Below are 22,623 nucleotides of genomic sequence, written 5' to 3' on the forward strand. Positions count from 1 at the left end.
ACCTGGGTCTGGGGCTTGATCCTTTGGGATCAAGAGAACCTTTTTTCTTTTACTGGGGTATTGGTTTTCATAACCATTTATCCTCATAATGAGTGGCACTGGTGGAGATACTGGGAAACTGGAGTGTCTAAGGGAATTGCTTGTGTGACTTGTGGTTAGCCAGCGGGGTGAGACCAAAGTCTGCTCTGGTTTGTTTTGCCTTAGAGGTGGAAAAACCCCAGCCTTGGGCTGTAACTGCCTTGCTTTAAGCAGTTTGTCCTGAATTGGCACTCTCAGTTGGGTCCTGCCAGAACCAGCATCGTTACACATGCATCCAGAGAGTTGTTTAGGAATTACCTATTTCCAAAACTTGAAACATATATTCCCATAAAGTAATCCTGAAGAGCTACTGTGAGTAGATGTTTGTTCTCTAATTCTTGTCCTTCTTTCAATGACAGGCTTGTCTCTCTCTGACAGAGTATGAAAAAGCTCGGGATTTCCTTGTCAGAGCTCAAAAAGAACAGCCCTTTAACCATGATATTAACAATGAGCTGAAAAAGCTGGCCAGGTGAGAGAACTCCTTTTAGCTTCTTGTGAGAGGTGCGGGAGAGAATGCTTAGGTGGACAAAAAAATACACACTTCACTTCCACGAGGCAAATAACTGTCTAGAAATTCTCTTTATAATGTGTTAAAAGAAAGAGCCAGCAGACTAGCTTTTGTAAGGATTAAATCAGCAAATGGTTGAACTGTGGGAATACCAGTCTTTTAAATAAAAAAAAAAAAAGGTGGGGGAGATTTAGTTTGATTAATTTGCGGATGCAGTACTTAAGAGTGACAGTTGAGTAGATGACAGAGATCCACTGTTTCCATACAGTTGCTCTGGGGGGGGATATCTCTGTTGCAGCTGCTATACACTTCACTTGAGTAGGTAGGGCAGGCTGTTGATGACAGGCTAGACTGAGAGTGCTGAAGTATCTTGACATCAATAAAATATTGTACAATAGAGTTCACTGCGATCAGGTTCTGTTTCCTTTGAGACGTGTTGGTTGACTTCCCCTGCTTTTCCACTTACAACTTACAGCACTCTGCAAACACTAATTTGCGGGCAGATTTGAAAGTGAATTTCATGCTGTCTTGGAGATAATAAATCAACAGTATTGGAGAAATAAACTTTGTTTGCCCACAGAATAAGAACACCACAAGCAGTTGCAGCAGTCTTCCCTACCAATGTGCTTGGTCATGTTTTCATGAGACCAACTCTAGTGTCCCCATCTCATTCTGTTCTTTGCGTCTTGGGAAAGTACCAACAGAGGAGCTATTAGTGCCTGTTATGTTGCAAACACTTGTGGGAACTATGCAGTGAGGGCCTCAGAGCTACAGCGGGGTCACCAACTCACTTTAGGTAGGCATCAGAACATCTGTTGGATCAAACTAACCAGTTTCATACTGGTCAGCCCAGATTAACTCCAGGCCAAGTCTGCAATGGAAGAGGTGAAAGCATACCTCTTCGCTGTCCTGTATATGTCAGGACATTCCACTCTTCAGCTCTCTGGCATGACAACATCTTGCCTTGGTTGAAGCACTTGCAGTGTGGCAGACTGCTCACTTTGCTCTGGTATTGCCTGGCCATTTTGCAATCCTCTAGTTCTTTGCTCTGCCCGTGAATTAGACTAGAGAAAATGCAGAACAGAGGAAGTGAAATGGACCTGGTGTTTGAGAGACCAGGAGCATTATTTCTGTGCCCTTAGAGAGAAGGCAGAAGAAAAGAGAAATAAAGGGATGGAAAATGATGTCCCAATTGAGGCATGGGCTTGTTTGTTCCTTTCTCCATTTGTGGAAAATTGCATTACCAGTGTGGGTGAAAGGCTCTATTTCTCAGAACTCAGTTTTGTGCTGTTAATCTGTTTGTAAATTGTAATCAAGTTGTAAGTAGCAGCCTGCCTTACAGAGGACAGTGGATGTTGATGAGGGACTATGAAATATGATGTTTCAGCATCTTAATCTGTCAATTACATATTTAAATCCCAAGGCACAAAGTGCATTACAAACACATCTAAACAAGCAGTAATTATAAAATGATTCTGGATTACTAGGTAGTTAGCCTATTAGATTCAGGACTAGATTTTGGATCCAGTCTTATATCTTGTGGACTGATCTGTACTGTACTAGGATGCCCAAGAAGTAATTAATTCTGGGTAGCTTCACGTAAAATCTTATGTTAAGTTTAGACCATCTAAATTTTTGTCAAGACTTTTGATGATAGATATAGGGTCTCATTCTGACCAGTACAAGGTGTGTGTCGTTCTCTTGACTTTTATGGGCTAATCCTAATCTTTTTCTTGAGTGTGAGTTGAGCAAAATAAAACCCATCAGATTAAAATATTTCTAAACCACAGACAACTAACAAGGTGCTATAGACTCTCTAGAGGCCAGGTTGAATTCAGGTTTGTCGTTTTCTCCCCCTTTTGACTTTGGGTGCTGCAGCATGTGTAATTTTAAAAGCACCCTGGAACTTGAGCACAATGGAGGAGCTGGCTAAGGGAATGTCAGCTTGGAGTTTCTGCTTCTTTGAGTTGGTGTCAGAAGTTAAAATTAGCGGGTTTTTTTTGCAATTTACTACTCTAAAAAGAAAGTTAATGTAAAATAGAAGAAAACTGTTTTTAGGCTGAACTGTGAGGTAACTGGCTAAACCTGTTTAGCTTTGTCAGATTGGCACACCTCTAAGGCTCCTTGATGTGATCTGAGAAAAACTACAAAAGATGGAGTATAATCCAAAACAATCCACACCAGCCGAAGGAGAATTTCTCTATTTAGAACAGGGGTCTCAAACTCAAGTGACCACCAGGGCCACATAAGGACTAGTACGTTGGCCCGAGGGCCGCACCACTGACCACCCCCTGCTGCCCCAGCCCCACCCCTACCCCCACTCCACCCCTTCCATGAGGCTCTGCCCCCTCCCGGCCTGCAGCCAATGGCAGCTTTAGGGGAGGTACCTGGAGGAGCAGCCAGGGCAACACACAGACCCCTGTGGCCCCCCTCCCCCAGGTCCTGGCCGCTCTAGAGCGGCGTGGGGGCAGGGCAGGCAGGCGTGCAGGTAGGGAGCCTGCCATGTCCCTGGTGCACGCCCGGCTGGAGCTGCTCTAGGTAAATGGCGGGCGGGGGGGGGGCCACGGGGAGCTGGCGGGCCACAGAAAATAACCCCACAGGCCGCATGTTTGAGACCCCTGATTTTGAAGATCAGGGTTGGAAGAGACCTTGAGAGGTCATCTAGTCCAACCCCCTGCTCAAAGCACGGTACCAACCCCAACTAAATCATTCCATCATTTGGTGGAGCTCTGTTCTCCAGCACTTCTTAAAATAATACCTAGCTCTCAAAAGGCTTTCTACTTGCCTATTTAAGTCCTTTTTCAAAAACAACAGAGTATGTTGATTAGTAATAATATCCAGCTCTTATATAGCTCTTTTCATCAGTAGAGCTCATTCAATAACTGGATGTCACTTGTTAACAGAGTATTGAAAAACCACAGCTAAAACCATAATTCAACTGTCTCAAAAGTCAAACGGTGATGGAAAACCCAAACTTGTTCTCAGTGGGGATAATGTAGGCAAGATCCCATCAAAGCATGATTTTTTGGAGGTTACAGAACCATTAGAAATGCTTCCAGATGCATTTGGTGCTTATGAGCACAGCTTTTGTTAGCTGTGGTAGATTCCCCATTTTGTTGGGTTGTGATGGCTTTCATGATGTGAACAGGTGTCATCTAGACTGACTTTTGCTTTCGCATGGACTCTGCTTGGATTTCCAAAGATAAAATGTTTGAACCTGCTATGCCACCTACATGTATCCTCCCTGTTTCACCTATGTTTCCAAAACTGAAAGAATAAGGTTGTGTTTTATGGTGAGATTTGTGTCTGGAGCGTAGTGATGTATTTCACTTGGTGGTAGTGATGGCTCAAAAAAGAGTTGGTCTCGGACACCTCCAACTCTGCAACATACTTCTGTTTGTATAGAATCAAAAATAAAGTTTTTAGTACAGTCAAAAAGGTGATAAGTCTGTCATTTACACCTAAAAAGAAAAGGAGTACTTGTGGCACCTTAGAGACTAACCAATTTATTTGAGCATAAGCTTTCGTGAGCTACAGCTCACTTCATCGGATACATACTGTGGAAAGTGTAGAAGATCTTTTTATACACACAAAGCATGAAAAAAACCTCCCCCCACCCCACTCTCACTGGAGAGTGGGTTTGTGTGTTGTGGGGAAGAAAACCTGGATTTGTGCTGGAAATGGCCCAACTTGATTATCATACACATTGTAAGGAGAGTGATCACTTTAGATAAGCTATTACCAGCAGGAGAGTGAGGTGGGGGGAGGTATTTTTTCATGCTTTGTGTGTATAAAAAGATCTTCTACACTTTCCACAGTATGTATCCGATGAAGTGAGCTGTAGCTCACGAAAGCTTATGCTCAAATAAATTGGTTAGTCTCTAAGGTGCCACAAGTACTCCTTTTCTTTTTGCGAATACAGACTAACATGGCTGTTACTCTGAAACCTGTCATTTACACCTGTGATCCTGTCCTGGTACAGCCCTGTTCAGAGTGGTTCTTCCCTCAGTGTATATATTAGTCTAGCGGGAGAAGTAGCCATCCTATAACAATGTGCTCTATTTTGCAGCTGCTACAGGGACTATATGGATAAAGAGAAGGAAATGTGCTGCAGAATGTTTGCTCCTCTCAGCTTTTCTCCTGTGGAACCAGAAGTAAAGGTAACAAAGAACACTCAAGAGTAACACGTGGGTTGAAATGGGTGGCAACGCTAACTTCTGGACCTGTAAAATGTTGTCTAAACTTTGTAAAGTGACCATATTTCCCTATGCTGAATACGGGACACCTGGTAAAATTACTCATATTCAAGCGAGTTCAATGGCAATCTCTCAGAACTATGCAGCACAAAAGTTGAAATTAACATCAAGTTGACTGAGCCCCTATTAAAAAGAATACTGCGTAGTTGGATTCTTCTTATTTACCTTCTTATCTTTAAGGCTTTAGGGATCACATGGGGAGGGGTCACAACATGGGGATGACCGACTGAGCCAACCCTCCCTGCCCGGTTGGGGGGGGTGCATGCAGGGTCACATGCTGCTTCTCCCCTCCCCCCCCAAATTCTGCAAGGTTCATACCAGAATGTGGCCAGCAGCAGCCTTTCGGCACTGTGTGGGAGGGATAGGAGCTGCTTCCAGCTGCAGGGGAGGAGCGCGGGATGACCTGGCCCATGTCTTTGCAGAGCTCATCTCTTTTCCTCCTCCCGTGTGGCTGGAAGCAGCTTGTCCCTTCCTGTCTGCACAGTGTCAAAAGGCAGTGAACTCCAGGCTGCTGCTGGCCACTGACATCATCCCGGCTACAGCGTGGGCAGGAAGGGCTTAAGTCCTGAAGATGCATTATGCACCAGGGCCCAGAGAACCTGACTGCAGAGGCTTCAACGAACCCAGCCAGAGAGGTGTCTCAGTATGGGAGGGTGCCTGGGGGACGGAGCAGCCTCACGCTCCCTGAGGGAAGGACCCAGGGTGAAGAAGGTGCTAAGCCCCTGCCCCGGGGGCTGCTGTGGAGCCTGCAGGTTCAGGGTGTGAATAGACTGGAAATCGCTCTCCCCTCCCCCGCCCAGCACCCCAGAGCTTAGCTGAGGGGCGGAGATGCCAGCGCTTTGTGGGGCTTTGGCACATGCAGCGCTTGACTCCCCCTGGCTAGTGCCCCAGGCTGGAGGGTCTTGGGCTTTCGCGGGGCGCCAGCCCAGCCAGGCAGTTGGTGAGCTGAGCACTCCGACCAGAGGCTGGTTCTCCGCACAGCGCTGGGAGCGGGACATGCCTTGCCGAGGGAGATATGGAGGAGCATCGGGGCTGGGTGCGGGGAGGAAGGGGCAAAGCAGGGAGAGGACAGCAAGGTTGGGAGCACATAAAGGGCTGATGGGTGGGCAGCAGAGGCGACTGGCCACCTGGTGCCTGCCCCCACTCATCAGCCAGCGCCTGCCAGAAATGAGACGAACAGCGGGGCCCTGCTGGCTGAGAGTCGGCATGCAGCTGGGCCTGTGCTAATGGACTAGCTAAGGGAGTAGCCGGCCCTGCATGCTGCATCTTCATTCCGCCACCAGCCTTTCACACCCACCCCCATTGTCAGTCACTGGACCCTTCCCACCCCCACCACGGGCGGGCGGGCATCTGACTAGCAGGGATCCAGCCAGCAGCAGGACCCACCAGTACTGATCGAGGGGAGACAGAAAATACAGGACAATTTGTCCGTTTAAGAAAAAGGACACCTGCAGGAGGGCTTAAATATGGGACTGTCCCTTTAAAAACGGGACATTTAGTCACCCTAACGCTATGAGGAAAGATGTGTTGTTCTTCGAGCGCTGTCCCTGTGGGTGCTCCACTCCAGGTGATGGTGCGTCCCGGCGCCGTTGATCGGAGATCTTCAGTAGCAGTGCCTGGTCGGGATGCATGCGCTCAGCTGCTGTCTCGCAGCATTGTTAGGGTCTGCCTGGGCGTGTGCATCCTGCACCCCCCCCTCAGTTCCTTCTCAAACGTCCTCGGCTGAAGACGGGATTCGGGGCAGTGCTGAACCTCTTCCCTGGTCACTGAAGGAAATAAGTACAAAGACATAGAAATAGTTAGAAATATTTCCTTTCCCTTAGAATAGTTACCTAATTTAAAAAAAACAAACAAACAAAAAAAGCCAAACTTTTTTCCTCACGTTCGTCTCCCATTGAAACGCCCTCTCCAAACATTCCTAGTTCAATAATGCCAGGGTCCCCAGGATTTAAGAAATGTAACTCCTGCAAGGAGCCTATGCTGTGGTCTGACGGACACTTACACTGTGTGAAGTGCCTCAGTGAGACACACGTCCCTGCTAAGTGCATTCATTGTACCAGCCTGAAAACCAGGGCTTGTCGTGACAGGGACTTGTGGCTAAAAATGCTCCTGATGGAGAAATCCCTACAGCCGCCTATGGAGATGGGCAATAGTAAGCTCTCTCCCACACGCTCCCTGGCTAGGTCAGAACCGATTGGGAGCGTGGCTTCACCGTCTCAAGCGAAGAGGCAGGAAGCCCCAATGTCACCTCACAGAGGGTAAAGGGTCTCATGTGAGATCTTTACACTTGGTGCTGACAGCACCAAAGGCAGGCGCCTCCGACTGCCCCAACACTTCAGCCACGGCTCATGTGGAGTGCAAAGCTAAAGCAGGGATCCAACTTCCCGTAGTGGGAAGCTCTAATTGGCAACGAAGACAGACCTGGTGCTGACAGTGCATTCTACCCCAGCCCCAACAAGAATGTCAGCACCAAACCTGCCCATCACTCCCGCAGCAGATGCGGACCCCCTGCAGGGTGCCCATAGATGGCCCACAGCACCTGCAAAAGCAAAGCAAAAGTCGCTGAGGGCTTCTGCTCACACTTCGCACTCTGCAGGATCACACCCCATGGAGTAGCAGCAATTTTTACATCAAAAGGACATCTCAGTGACCCCTGAGCCTGACTCTTCGCGCCGTGACACACAGCGCTCACTGTTTGACCAGCTGCTCTTGCCACCCGACCTGGCTACCCTCACTGTCAGCGAGACCAACATGCAGCAGCAGGCAGAGCTCTCCCCACCTGCTTCTCCTCCTCCACCAGAACCATATATACCTCAAGGCACGGTGCCTCACAAGCACCAGCCTCAGTTTCCCTACTTTGTTCCCCCATGAGTGGGACCTCACTTCTTTTACCCCATGTCTTGGCCTCAGTGGTACCCTTGGTTGGCTTCTGCTGCCACTCATCCTTGTGACTCTTCCACCAGACCACAAGCTTGTTCTGCACCTCTGTCTCCAGCTCCATGTACATCTAGAGCTCCTGAACCCCTCCCCCTCCCGGAAGAGGTGGGCTATGAACCATACCCTAATTCACCGATTCTTAACTTTCCATCAGCTCCTCATGCCTCCACCTCCACAGAATGTGGACGATTTTAAGCAATTCCAAGAACTTTTCAAGGGGGTGGCACTCAGCCAGGACACTCCTTTTAGAGGAGGTCCAGGAGACACAACACAGGCGCCTCAAAATCCTCCAACCCTCTGCGCACTCAAAGATCGCGCTACCCATAAATGAAGCACTGCTAGAACCAATTGACACCCTCTGGCAGACCCCTGCCTCCATCCCACCAACATGCGGAAAGGCTGAACGTAAATATTATGTTCCCGCTAAGGATGTAGATTTCTTATTTTCTCATCCACAACCAAATTCTCTTGTAGTGGATGCAGCGACACACAGGACAAAACAGCCACAATATTGGCCCACCCCGCAGGACAAGGACCTCAGACGGCTTGACCTCCTGGGCCACAAAATTTATACCTCTTCTACTTTGCAATTCAGAATTCCAAATTACTCCGCCCTACTTGCAAGCTATGACTTGGACAACTACAACAAGCTGTTTGATTTTATCTCCCATATCCCAGAGGACAGGAGAGCAGACTTTCAGTCCTTGTTGAGGGTCAGTTGGTGTCCAGGACAGCGCTACAAGCATCCCTGGACATGGCAGACACAGCAGCCCACACTACCGCAGCTGCGGTGGTCATGTGCAGGTCTTCCTGGCTGTCTGCATCTGGTTTCCCCCAAAAATCTGCAGACCAAAGTGGAGGACCTCCCTTTTGATAAAGATAAGATTTTTTTCTAAAAAAAATCCGATGAAGTCCGTCACACTATGAAAGACTCTAGAGCAACCCTGTGCACACTGGGCATGTCTCCTGGGGAGGGATGTGTATAATGGTATCAACCTTATCCGAGGCGCCGCACACAACAATATCACCAGCCCCAGCCCAGACCATATGATCTAGGGAGGAATCACCTCCTAGGCGCAGACAAAACCATGCACAACCAGCTACCTCCCACCCTTCGGGAAACAAACAGCAATTTTGAAGTGTTGGTCGGGGGTTTGCGTGACCACCCTTTGACTCTGCCACCTATTTGCCCATTTGGCCACCACCTCCAGGTTTTCCACCATACCAGGCAAATAGTTCGTTTAGGTTACTCCATTCCTTTCATATCCTCCCCACCCACCCTTCCCCGTCCCTCTTCAGGGCCCCTCTCAGGAGCACCTACTTCGCGTAGAAGTGGCTCATCTTCTACAGCTCAGTGCAGTGGAGTCTGTACCAACGCCACGTTGGGGAAAGGTTCTATTCGCTACTGTCCCACTGCGTTCTGACCCAGAAGGAAGGCGGGGGATGGAGACCTGTACTAGACCTACGCCGGCTGAACAAATTTGTATGTGTACAGAAGTTCGAGATGGTCACACTGGTCACAATCATACCCACACTGGAACAAGGGGACTGGTTCACAGCCCTCAACCTACAAGACACCTATTTTCACATATCCATTCATCCAGCACAGAGGTGTTTCCTGCAATTCACACTGGGACATGACCATTTCCAATATAGAGTATTCCCATTCTCCACAGCACCGAGAGTATTCTCCAAGACCCTAGCCGTAGTCGTGGCCCATCTCCACAAACATTGGATGATACTTTTCCCCTACCTAGACGATTGCCTCATACGACGAGACATTAAAAGGGACCCGTTTTGCCATCTCCTTCTTCCACATTCTAGGTCTGCAAATAAATGTCTAAAAATCCACCCTGACACCCACACAGCAGATCAAATTCATCAGAGCCCATCTGGACTCAATTGGAACTAGAGCCTCGCTCCCACACAACAGATTCCTCACTGTTACACATTTCATACGCATGCTCTCCGTTTGCCCCAGAATACAGGCAAGAACCTGCCTACAGCTTCTTGGCCACATTGCAGCCACCACCTTCGTGGTCAAGTGTGCCAGGCTGCACATGAGAGGTCTTCAGGGTTGGCTCAACTCCAACTACAAACCCAGCAGACACAACTTCTGCATGACGCTAACTCCTCCAGCGAGCGTATTGGCCTCCCTACATTGGTGGACAAAACCAGAGAACAGATGCTAGGGCGTTCCCTTCCATCAACACTCCCCAGTGCTTAGGCTTACCACGGACGCTTCCCTGATAGGTTGGGGAGCGCACCTGGGGGAACACCCGACAGAGGGCCACTGGTCCCTGTCCGAGACACGTGTGCACATAAATCTCCTAGAGCTCAGAGCAGTCAGACACCTGCCTTCGCTTTCTCTCCATCATAAAGAACAAATCCATTTGGATCCTGACAGACAGTATAGCATGTATGTTTTACATCAGCAGGAAAGGGGAAGCACTACTGCACTCCCTATGCACAGAAGTCATCTGGTTATGGAATCGGTGCGTACAACATCACATAGAAATCACCGCTTCCTTCCTGTCCGGGTGTGTCAACACTACCGCCAACACACTCAGCAGACACTTCTCCGAGGAACACGAATGGGAATTGCATCCCACGATACTAGGACAGCTCTTCTCCCACTGGGGCACCCTGTCGATAGACCTCTTTGCCACAACCCAGTACTGCAGATGCCATCTATTTTGCTCCAGAGCGGGACTCAGGACCACATACCTAGGAGATGCATTCCTCATTCCATGGAACAACTCCCTCATGTATGCTTTTCCACTGATCCCACTGATATACAGGGTTCTACACAAGATCAGAGGGGACAAGACCAGGGTCATACTTATTGCCCTGGCTTGGCCCAGACAGACATGGTATCCTTACCTGCTGCACATGTCCATCCGTCCTCCAAGGACTCTCCCCAGCAGACCAGATCTGCTCTCTCTCTCAGGACAACGGCTGGCTTCTTCATCCGCAGCTCCAGAAACTCCATCTGACGGCATGATTCCTTCATGGTTTCAAACCCACGAACTAGCCTGTTCTGAGCAGGTCCAGTATGTCCTCCTGCACAGTAGAAGAGACTCCACTCATAAGACTTGCCTGCAAAAGTGGAAATGCTTCTCTGTATGGTGCTCCCATAGACGCTTGACGCCCCACGCCGTGACCCTCCCTGACATCCTAGATTACCTTTTGAAATTAAAACAGGGCGGGCTCTTGCTCAGCTGCATCAGAGTACACCTTGCAGTTCTCACCACCTTCCATGATTTGCTGGACAGATATTCACTTTTTGCCCACCCCACAATAAAACGCTTCCTCACAGGCCTGCAAAATCTCTACCCTGAGATTCATCCACCAGTGGCCGCCTGGAATCTCAACCTAATCCTCCGAGGTCTTATGAAACCTCCCTTCAAGCCCTTAGCTACCTCATCCCTGCTCCACATGTCTATGAAAGTAGCTTTCTTGGTTGCCATAATGTCAGCGAGAAGAATAGGGGAAATAAGCGCCCTGATGACCTACCCTCCCTACACGACCTTCTCTAAAGACAAGGTTACCTTGCGAACCCACCCTACATTTCTCCCCAAAGTGGTGTCTACCTTCCACATTAACCAGCCAATATACATATCTGCATCCGGTTTTGTTCAATATCTTCATAAATGATCGGGAGGATGGTGTGGATTGCACTCTCAGCAAATTTGCGGATGATACTAAACTGGGAGGAGTGGTAGATACGCTGGAGGGGAGGGATAGGATACAGAAGGACCTAGACAAATTGGAGGATTGGGCCAAAAGAAATCTGATGAGGTTCAATAAGGATAAGTGCAGGGTCCTGCACTTAGGACGGAAGAACCCAATGCACAGCTACAGACTAGGGACCGAATGGCTAGGCAGCAGTTCTGCGGAAAAGGACCTAGGGGTGACAGTGGACGAGAAGCTGGATATGAGTCAGCAGTGTGCCCTTGTTGCCAAGAAGGCCAATGGCATTTTGGGATGTATAAGTAGGGGCATAGCGAGCAGATCGAGGGACGTGATCGTTCCCCTCTATTCGACATTGGTGAGGCCTCATCTGGAGTACTGTGTCCAGTTTTGGTCCCCACACTACAAGAAGGATGTGGATAAATTGGAGAGAGTCCAGCGAAGGGCAACAAAAATGATTAGGAGACTGGAACACATGAGTTATGAGGAGAGGCTGAGGGAGCTGGGATTGTTTAGCCTGCAGAAGAGAAGAATGAGGGGGGATTTGATAGCTGCTTTCAACTACCTGAAAGGGGGTTCCAAAGAGGATGGCTCTAGACTGTTCTCAATGGTAGCAGATGACAGAACGAGGAGTAATGGTCTCAAGTTGCAGTGGGGGAGGTTTAGATTGGATATTAGGAAAAACTTTTTCACTAAGAGGGTGGTGAAACACTGGAATGCGTTACCTAGGGAGGTGGTAGAATCTAGTTCCTTAGAGGTTTTTAAGGTCCGGCTTGACAAAGCCCTGGCTGGGATGATTTAACTGGGAATTGGTCCTGCTTCGAGCAGGGGGTTGGACTAGATGACCTTCTGGGGTCCCTTCCAACCCTGATATTCTATGATTCTATCCCAAACTTCATAGGACTCCACAGGAAGCAGCATTACATACCCTTGACATCAGACTGGCAATCGCATTTTATGTAGATGGACTAAGCCATTTCGTAAATCCCCTAGGCTGTCTCCACTTCGGAGAGATTGAAGGGTGCGGCTATCTCTAAGCAACGATTCTCCAAGTGGATCTCTGACTGCATCAGATCCTGTTACCAGATTCAGAATGCTCAACCGCGCCAGGGCATTAGAACTCATTCTACTTGGGCGATGTCAACATCAGTTGCATTCCTCCATAACTTACCTATTACTGACGTCTGCAAGGCAGCCATGTGGGCATCTGACCACACTTTCGCCAAACATTATGCTATCGCATAGGATACTACAGCAGATACCATAGTAGGTCACACACTATTGTCTACAGTGGTCACTGCAGCAACTCTAAAATCCCACCAACCATAGTGGGTACTGCTTCACATTCACCTGGAGTGGAGTACCCACAGGGACAGCACTCAAAGAAGAAGAGAAGGTTACTCACCTTGCCGTAACTGAGGTTCTTCAAAATGTGTGTCCCTATGGGTGCTCCACTACCTACCCTCCTTCCCTCTACTTTGGAGTACTACTCTCTCATCTCTATGGTAGAGAAGAAACTGAGGGGGGTGCGGGACATGCGTGCTTAGGCAGACCCTAACTATGCCACGAGATAGCAGCTGAGCACATGCATCCCAACCAGGCACTGCTACCAAAGATCTCTGATCAATGGCACTGGTCCGCACCATCACCTGGAGTGGAGCACCCACAGGGGGACACATCTTGAAGAACCTCAGTTACTGCAAGGTGAGTAACCTTCTGCTCTCAGAGAGGAGAGTTATCAGGTGGGCAGTCTAGCAGCAGATCAGTGGGTTAGGAAATCGCTAAATTGGCAACAAGAACATCTTCAGCAACTCATTCTTCCCCTCACAACCCCCACGTCTCCTGCCTGATCACCACAGCAACGGCAAGTTCCAGAGAAAGCTATGTGTGGCCAGCCTTATAAGAGAAAATTGCTTCAGAGGGTCAATCTGGAGTTCTGCTTCATGGTATTGAGGTGCTGGGTAATCTTAATATGCATTTTAAACGGGACTGCAGGCCTCCAGAGAAGGCCATATGTCTTATCACAGTGGCTGAGGACAGAATGCAGGAGTACATTGGCAGGGACATGGCTTCAGAATGTTGGGATTGGCTCTCCCTAGACTGTGGTGCATTAGTGATATGTGCTTTAGCTAAAGTGGACTTTGGGAGGCTTTCAGAATTCTGAGATTGGCCTTTTGCTTTATAGGTGGGTAATTCTGCTCTTTGAGTTGGATGTGTATCCCAATTGCAATATCTGAACTGGCGCTAAGAACTTGGAACTGGGTGGGGTTTTTTGTTTTTTTGTTTTGATACCACTAAATCTTTGTTGTGAGCAAATCCATAAACTACTTCCAGTCACACGTGCTTCTACTCTAAGGCCATGGAAAGATTGGCCTGCAGGAAATAAAGGGGTATATCAGTCAAGTGACTATATCAAGGTCGTAAAAACAAAAACCTTCATATATGATCTGATCTTGGTTGAGATACCCTGACCTGCGTATCTCCAAAATGTGGCTGGAGAACTCTGCCAGCCCTGTGCTCTCACCTCAGATATGCTCCAAGGCTGGTAAATAAGGCATGTCTCCAGAGTTTGCGTCCGAGGCCATGCAAGAGAGCCACACTCTTAAATCAAAATCCTTCTTAGTGTATGTGCTGGAGTACCATTCCCAAATGACAACAGTCTTGATAGGCACATTTCCTAACTACCAACTCCCATCTGAAACTGAAGGAGCTTAAGTCAGATTCAACAGTGGAGTCCACTGCGCTCAAAATAACTAGCTCCACCCTTGTAAAGCCGGATGAATCGGCTGGCCAATAATCTCAGCTTCCCAGGAGCAATCATGGCTTACATCCAGGCTAGTAGTGTCTGAGAGTCACACACTGGATCTAGTCTGCAGTGAGTAGAGATGTAGCAGGCACCTTCTTATCCTAATCCATAAATCAACTTCAGGTTCAATTTAGAAACTTCTCCAGCCCCACTCCCAATCTTGTCTATTAGCAGCTAAACAAATAGACCTGTTCGCAAAGACTGATGGACCTCATACACTTCCAAAACTGCACATCAGGGAAGCCATCCTCCCTCAGGATCAATGGCCCTGTTCCATTTCACTGCCTGCACAGGTCACTTATGGTTCTCTGATCAATTCTGCTGAGGTTGAAGTGTCAGTACGGAGACCTTCTATGCAGGTAGTGAATGCTACAGATCTTCTTCTCTGTGACCATAGCATCTGCCAGACACCAACCAGAGGAACTGTTCTGACTTATATGCCTAATAAATCCAGACTGCCTACTGATAAGCACAGGAGCTCTCTTCTCTTGCTGACAGAACTGTGAGAATCTGATAACTTTTGGGTCATGAGAGAAACATATTGGAGCAGAAAGCAGCATTCCACCATCTGCTTTGAGAACTGAGCTTAGTTCCACACATGGGACTGACAAGTCCATGCCACTGTTGTGGTGGTTAGGGGGCATCTCAGGCCCAGCAAGGGAAAAGATGTTGATAAAAAACCTGGCATGCTTCTATAACATTTAAGCAATTAAGTGTGGTCTGGAGTTTTGTGTCTGCACTGGCATTATTCCCATTGTAATCATCCTAAATCTTCTCAACCCCTTATTAAGCACACAGAAAAAGGAAAACAGTTAAATGCTTTAAAACATAAAGAGTAAAGGCATTTATTTTAACTCTTTTCCTTATTCATTTTTGCTGTACAGAGTCTCTCTTGGGGGGAAGTCACTGCTTGACGGTCTCTTTAAATGATTTGATCTGTTCTTTTTTTGCGGGGTTGAAGAAAGTTATTTTAAATGTTGTTGCTGTTGAAGTCCAAACCTGTTTCTATTAAGTCCAACACAGGGAGAAAGAAAGGTTCTTCTTCGAGTGATTGCTCATGTGTATTCCCCAATAGGCGTGCGTACTCGCCACATGCACTGGTGCTGGAAGTTTTTCCCCTAGCAGTACCGTAGGGTGGGAGCGTCCCCCGCAACCCCTGGAGTGGTGCCTGCATGGCGCAGTTTAAGGGGAGCTGCGCCCTCCCCCCACCCTCAGTTCCTTCTTGCCGCCAGTGAAGGTGTGTCAGAACTACTGTGCTCCAGCTTTGCTGTAGCTCGATCCCCAGTACTGTTAATTTGTTCAGTGTTAGTACCTGTAGTTAGTTAGCTGTTTAGTTAGTCAGCGAGCCTGGGCCCACCCCGGGATTTAAGTCGTGCGGCTCTTGTAAGTGTTCTATGCCAAGAAGTGACCCGCACGCAGACTGTTTGTGCTGTTTGGGAGAAACCCATATCAGCAAAAGGTGCAAGATTTGCAAGTCATTTAAGCCTCAGACCAAAAGAGAAAGGGACATTAGGTTCTGGGCCATCCTGATGGAGTCAACGCTGACCCTGACTCCGGCACGCTGCTCCGAACAGGTACCGCAGCGTCAGTATGCGGCAACCCTCCCGTGCCATCGACCAGTCGGCATCACTCCCCGTTCACGGGGCATGCCAAGAGGGCCAGGAAGATTCCCTCTTGGCAGCGGCACCAAGGGAAATCTGGGACAGAGGCTAGACCCATGTTGGGCAGTCCTCACTCCCCACTCCCCAGGCCTCCGACTCACGTTGAGCAGAGTAGCCTGGATGCCTTCCACTCCTGAAGCCCTTCATGTGGCCCGGCCTGTTGGTGAACAGCACCAAATCCACTTTAAACTCTATGCGTTGGACCAAGACTATCGGGATGCTCCTGGACGCAGTGTCGGCCACAGCCTCTCTCCCACCAAACAGATTCAAGACCCTTGAAAGGTCTCATGGACTCGGTTTCAAAGTTCCCGGTGACAACAGCCAGGGTTTGCCTGCAGCTCTTGGGTCACATGTGGGCATGCATGTACGTGCTCCATCACGCCAGACTCAGGATGAGGCCCCTCCAACTCTGGTTGGCCTTGAAGTTCTCCCAGGCCGCGGACAGGATGGACAAGATCCTCACTGTGCCTGACAGATAGAATATCAGGGTTGGAAGGGACCTCAGGAGGTCATCTAGTCCAACCCCCTGCTCAAAGCAGGACCAATCCCCAACTAAATAAACTCTGATCACCTCCCTACGGTGATGGTCTGCCTCAAACAACATGCTTCAAGGGATCCCATTCAGGTACAGGTCCCCGTCGTTGGAGCTGGTGTCCGATGCGTTGGACCTGGGTTGGGGGGCCCGTGCCGGGAACCTTCAGACCCAAGGCCTGTGGCCGGCCCAAGACCTGACCCTACATATAAACGTCAAGGAGCTCTGGGCGGCGTGGCTGGTGTGTATGGCCTTCCACTCGCACCTGGAGGGCAAGGTAGTCAGGGTTCTCGTGGACAACACAGCCTCAATGTTCTATATCAACGGGCAGGGCAGAGCCCGATACTCTGCCACGAAGCCCTCAGGTTGTGGGACTTCTGTACAGCCTACAACATCCACCGGAAGGCTTTCCACCTACCGGGCGCCCAGAACAAGAGAGCGGATTGCTTGAGCAGGGACGTTTCCTCGCAATACGAGTGGTCCCTCCACCCGGAAGTAACCCACTGGCTCTTCTGAAGGTGGGGAACTCCCCAGGTGGACCTGTTCGCAGCTCGGCAGAACCAGCGATGTCCCCGGTTCTGGTCCGGGGGGTGGGGGGGTCTGGGGAGAGGCGCAATCTCTGATGCCATTATCCTGTCCTGGTCAGGCCGGATTCTCTATGCCTTCTACCTGTTCCCTCTAATCAGCAGGGTCCTGGAGAAGATAAAGACGGACAAGGCCCGGGTCATCCTGATTGTCCCAGCGTGGCCCAGGCAACATTGGTACGGGATCCTCACGGGCCTGGCGGTAGCTCTGCCGTGGCCATTGCCGCTCCACCCGGACCTCCTCTCAGGACCAGAGCTGCCTCCTCCATCCTACCCTAGTGGTTCTTCACCTCACGGCGTGGCTGCTCAGTGGTTAGGCGGAGAGGAGAGGACGTGCTCAGAACAGGTTCAGTGTGTCCTCCTTGAAAGTACACTGCCCTCCACTCGCCGTGCTTATTTGGCGAAGTGGTCCCATTTTTCTAGATGGGCGGCAGACCACAGTGTATCTCCCACGACCGCTCCAATCCAGCTTATTCTTGACTACCTCCTCCACCTGAGAGCCCAGGGCCTGGTGCTTTCGTCAGTCAAGGTACACCTGGCAGCCATATCAGCCTTCCATCCGCTGGTGCAGGGGCATGTGGTATTTTCCCATGCTATGACTGGCCAGTTCCTCAGGGGGTTGGACTGTCTTTTCCCATATTCTAGACCCCCAGTCCTGCAGTGGGACCTGGACTTGGTGTTGGCTTGTCTCACTGGGTCCCCTTTTGAACCACTGGCCATGTGCTCCTGGTCTCGCCTCTCGTGGAAGGTGGCCTTCCTGGTTGCAATCACATCAGCCAGGCAAGTCTTGGAGCTCGGGGTCCTGACCTCCAAGCCGCTGTACACGGTTTTTCATAAAGATAAGGTCCAGCTCCGCCCACAACCCACATTCCTCCCAAAGGTGGTCTCCGCCAACCACATGGGTCAGGACATTTTTCTACCAGTCCTCTGCCCCAAGCCCCAGGCGTCCAGTGAGGAGTGCCGTCTCCAAACGCTCGATGTGCAACGGGCTCTGGCTTTCTACCTTGAGTGGACCAAGCCATTCAGAAAGTCCTCGCAACTGTTTGTTGCTTCGGCTGAGTGTGCGAGGGGCCAGCTGATTTCCACTCAGCGGCTTTCCAATCGGATCACTTCGTGCATCCGTATCTGTTATGAGCTGGCAGGTGTTCCCCCCACCGCCCATTGTGAGGGCACACTTGACTCGGACGCAGGCCTCGTCAGCTGCCTTCATGGCCCATGTCCCCATTCAGGACATCTGTAGGGCTGCCGCGTGGTCTTCGGTTCACACATTCACCTCGCACTATGCAATCGTCTCCCAAAGCAGGGATGACGCTGGGTTTGGCAGGACTGTCCTCTGTCCTGGGAACTTGTGAACTCCTACCCACCTCCAACAGACATAGCTTGGAATCACGTATTGTGGAATACACATGAGCAATCACTCGAAGAAGAAAAGACCGTTATCTTTTCCATAACTGGTGTTCTTCGAGATGTGTTGCTTATATCTATTCCACACCCCACCCTCCTTGCCCTCTGTTGAGTTGTCTGGCAAGAAGGAACTGAGGGTGGGGGGAGCGCGCAGCTCCCCTTATATTGCGCCAGGCAGGCGCCATTCCAGGGGTCGTGGGGGGCACTCTTCCCCCCCCCCCCCACGGGTACTGCTAGGGGAAAAACTTTCCGCACCAGTGCACGTGGTGAGCACGCACGCCTATTGTGGAATAGACATGAGCAACACATCTCAAAGAACACCAGTTATAGAAAAAGTAACTGTCTGTCTTTTAACAAAAGATACGTTATCTGTCGTCTTCTCTGCTTATTTTCACTTGCAACCGAGCTTTCTGGAGAGAAAGGCCCAATACACACTGCTGTTAGCTTTTCTGAGATCTGGCAAACTTAACCAACATTGGGAGGTGTTGCTTTCTGGTCACAGGCACATAGCAGTGTTGCAAAAGGTGGAGTTGTCTTAGCCAGTTAAGCCAGGCTCTTGTTAGATGGGGCAAAAAGAGACATCCTTTTCCTTCCTCATCTAGGGGGAGGGTTTAACAACAGAACCATAAGTTCACATTTCAGATGTTCAGGATTTTGCCAAACAGGTTGGGATGTCATCTGGTTCCCTTTTTGGCTTTCTGGCTTGCAGTGGAAGCCCACTGGTTCTGTGGTGGATCCCAGGAGACAGGAGGGGCAGCAGCAGCCATGATGTGGTGACACTTCCTCCTTCCTGTCCTGCTGCCCCCCCAGGGTCTTTCCCTGATCTCCAGATACACAGTGCCCAAAAGGGGGAGGCAGACTCTTCCCATTGTGATTAACCAATCAAAGTATTCTGATTTCAACCTAACTACCTTCTCCCATTTACAGAATCTTTCCGATTGTTGTCCTGTCTACCTGTGACTTAACCTGAAGCTTGTCCTTTTAACATTAACAATCCAGTTTGTACCTGCATTGGTCTCCAGCTTTGGCTTGTTTTTATAAACAGTTTTATATCGCTGACTAAGCTGCTTTGTAACCGTGGATATCTTAGAATACAGGCCTCTGCTCACCACCCACCTGCAGTTTGGCTATGTGCCCCTACTAGCTGGTGAGAACTGTTAGGGAGATCACTGTCTCCCTGGGGGCAGTCTAGCACTTGCCTTGAGACATGCTATAGTCTGACTGTCTTCTAAGTGTCTTATGCCAACAATCTTCATTATGAGACGCGGTAGCGAATGAACCTCAGCAGCATGTGATTCTTGCTGATCCCCTCAATCCCTCCCTTCCCAATCAGGGTTCAAACCAGCTCATGGCACAAACAATGCTGCAGGTAGTGAAGGATGAACTCACTGCAACCCACAGATAAAATGTGCCATGTACTGTAGTTATTGATCCCCACTCTTGTGTCTTCATGTGCCTTAAACACTGAGGTTTTAACCCTTTGGAAAGTAGTGGCTGGGGCAATCCTCCCTTAGTTCAGCACCTGCAGTCCTATTCTTGCAGAGCAATGACAGGGTTAGCCAAGGACGAGCCAACGTCCATAAAGCAGAGTTGTATCTATTTATTTAGGAAAAAAAGCATTACAAAAACAGGACTTAACAACAGTAGAGAGTTAGGATTATGTGAGAGTGATCTTTCCCCTTATGCTAAGGTGGTCACTTCATACAGTTTTCTGTTCCTTGTTTACCAGTTTCTCTTTAACGAGGTCAAACCAGTCTGTGCAACTTTCCGCAAGGTGCAAAGCTTCTCCAGGCTGGTGATCAGCCTGGGGATTTGAGTTAATTACCATGCAATGATTTTAGTTCCCACAGGAAAGTCCTGTAATTCCCCTATGGAGCTAGAATACAATACCTCGACCATGCAGGTACATGTAACTTTTATAAAGTTGATGCTGTAGTCCTTGGATATTCCATGCATCCGTAATATGTCACAAGTGTTATTCAAAGTAAGCCAGGGTGGCAGAATGGGGCCATGAGTAATGAGGTCTAACAAATATAATTCTAAATTTGTCTGGCTGGCTTTCAGGGCCTTTCTGCTTGACACAAAGGGGAGAGTGATCCAGGTTCTACCATGTGTTCCGTCAGTTTGCTCATTCTAATGGCCACTGTTAGCAATTTCCATCCATCAGTGTGTCCGTCACCATGTTTTCCATGTTGGTGGTGGTGTTCCGGGTAAGAACGTCTCGGTGGATTGATCTCAAGTGAGGTTTGCTGTGTGAAAACAGCATATTTAAGAATTCTGTATTCTGTATGCCTTTGCAGAGAGAGAACTCAAAGATCTATTTGCAGGGGGGTGTCAACACTTCTTTTACACAGTGGAAAGGAAAAGAGTGGGTTTTTGTTTTTCTGACAGGTGGCTTTTTACTGGACTGTAGCAAGGGGGTTCTTTTGTACAATTCAACACTTTACTTCCCAAAGTATCCAGGAAGATAAAACACCGAGTCCAGCATTGTGGAGGGCTCCCTACAGGGCCTGTTAGTGCAGGTACTGGGAGCCCATCTAGCCTTGGCAAAAGCATCGGTAGTTCAACTCCCCACACTTCCCTATCATCTTGCATAGAAACAAGGTCAGATCTTCCATCTGGACACACAGGGTGGTTGTCTGGACCATGGAACCATAGCAGACTGTGACTGACTATTCTTTGTGACTTTTTCCTAACAACAATAATATTGCTGTACTTCCAAAGTACCCACAAGACAAACATATGTAGCAAAATGGCAGAGTCCTGTGGCATCTTATAGACTAACAGACGTATTGGAGCATAAACTTTTGTGGGTGAATACCCACTTCGTCGGATGCATGTAGTGGAAATTTCCAGAGGCCGGTATAAATATTCAAGCAAGAATTAGGCTAGGGAAAACAAGGTTGGTTCCATCAGGGAGGATGAGGCCCTCTTTGAGCAGATGAGGTGTGAACACCACGAGGAGACGCTGCTTTTGTCGTTGGCGAGCCAGTCACAGTCTGTGTTTAATCCTGGGCTGATGGTGTCCAATTTGCAAATGAACTGAAGCTCAGCAGTTTCTCTTTGAAGTCTGGTCCTGAAGTTTTTCTGCTGCAGAATGGCTGCCTTTACATCTGCTACTGCGTGTCCAGGGAGGTTGAAGTGTTCTCCTACAGGTTTTTGTATATTGCCATTCCTAATATCTGATTTGTGTCCATTTGTCCTTTTACGTAGGGACTGTCCAGTTTGGCCGATGTACATAGCAAAGGGGCATTGCTGGCACATGATGGCGTAGATTACATTGGTGGACATGCAGGTGAATGAACCGGTGATGGTGTGGCTGATCTGGTTAGGTCCTGTGATGGTGTCGCTGGTGTAGATATGTGGGCAGAGTTGATATTTCGATACCAGGCAGTGAAAAACTGTTACCGTGGAACCACCTCCAACATTCCCAGAATCTACAAAAATCATGATCCATGTTCTGGGTCCTAACTACAGTCGGTAGGAAACCAGAATTAACTTTTTGTAGTTTTAGTGTGCATGCTTAAGTAGTCAGTCCAAATGTTCTGTTGCACTTTGGGCCCATTGCTGTTTGTCCTGGCATGTTTGCCTCCTTTAACCTATTAATTACATGATAGTGCCACAGTGGAAAATCATGATGGGGTGTTAACACAGTAGTACTGATGGCAATGCATTCAGCTACGCCAAGAACCTCATTCTTTCTTCAGGTGGTGATCAGCCTTGGATCTGGCTCCCACGAGTTACTGCAGCCTAGGTGTTGGAGGAGGAGTACGAAGCTGGGTGAGAGGTTTTTTTGCTGTTGTGATCGAGCTATTAATGCGTAATTTTCTGAGTAATAGAGTGGTGAGCCAGACCTCTGTTTTCCTTCCTCAACAGTTCTTTCCCAGAAGCAGCAGTAGGGGAAGGTTACCTTTCTACTTAGGTGTAAGCTTACATGCTCCTTTTTAAAATAGTCCTTCCTGAGTCTGGGCTGGAAAAATGAAAGGTCCCTGTTTCAGTGTGGTTTGTTAATTCTGTGCACACTTAGTGTGGCAGGGAAAGAGCGGCTCTAAAACAACATTCTAAAAAGACCAGTAGAGGCTGAAGAGTGATGTAACCCTTTAATTGAGAACACCCCAGGGGAGAAATTACTACTAGTAGATTCATAGGTTCTGTGGCCAGAAG

At 48.8% G+C, this 22,623-nt stretch overlaps 1 protein-coding gene across 3 annotated transcripts in view; it reads left to right on the forward strand.

The window, feature by feature from the left end:
• Window positions 1-22,623, forward strand: part of FKBP6 (FKBP prolyl isomerase family member 6 (inactive)) — a 46,690-nt gene that overhangs the window by 13,694 nt on the left and 10,373 nt on the right. The window contains exons 7-10 of one of the 3 annotated variants that reach the window (XM_084651286.1): window positions 438-547; window positions 4,656-4,746; window positions 21,673-21,754; window positions 22,167-22,239. In XM_084651286.1, the coding sequence (XP_084507412.1) occupies window positions 438-547; window positions 4,656-4,746; window positions 21,673-21,754; window positions 22,167-22,213 (330 nt within the window). In that variant the 3' untranslated portion in view covers window positions 22,214-22,239. The remainder of the gene's footprint in view (window positions 1-437; window positions 548-4,655; window positions 4,747-21,672; window positions 21,755-22,166; window positions 22,240-22,623) is intronic. The other 2 variants (XM_084651285.1, XM_084651287.1) reach the window with 2 other exon arrangements.

Source organism: Lepidochelys olivacea (genome assembly GCF_965140295.1).
Source record: "Lepidochelys olivacea isolate rLepOli2 genome assembly, chromosome: 17".
NCBI lineage: Eukaryota > Metazoa > Chordata > Testudines > Cheloniidae > Lepidochelys > Lepidochelys olivacea.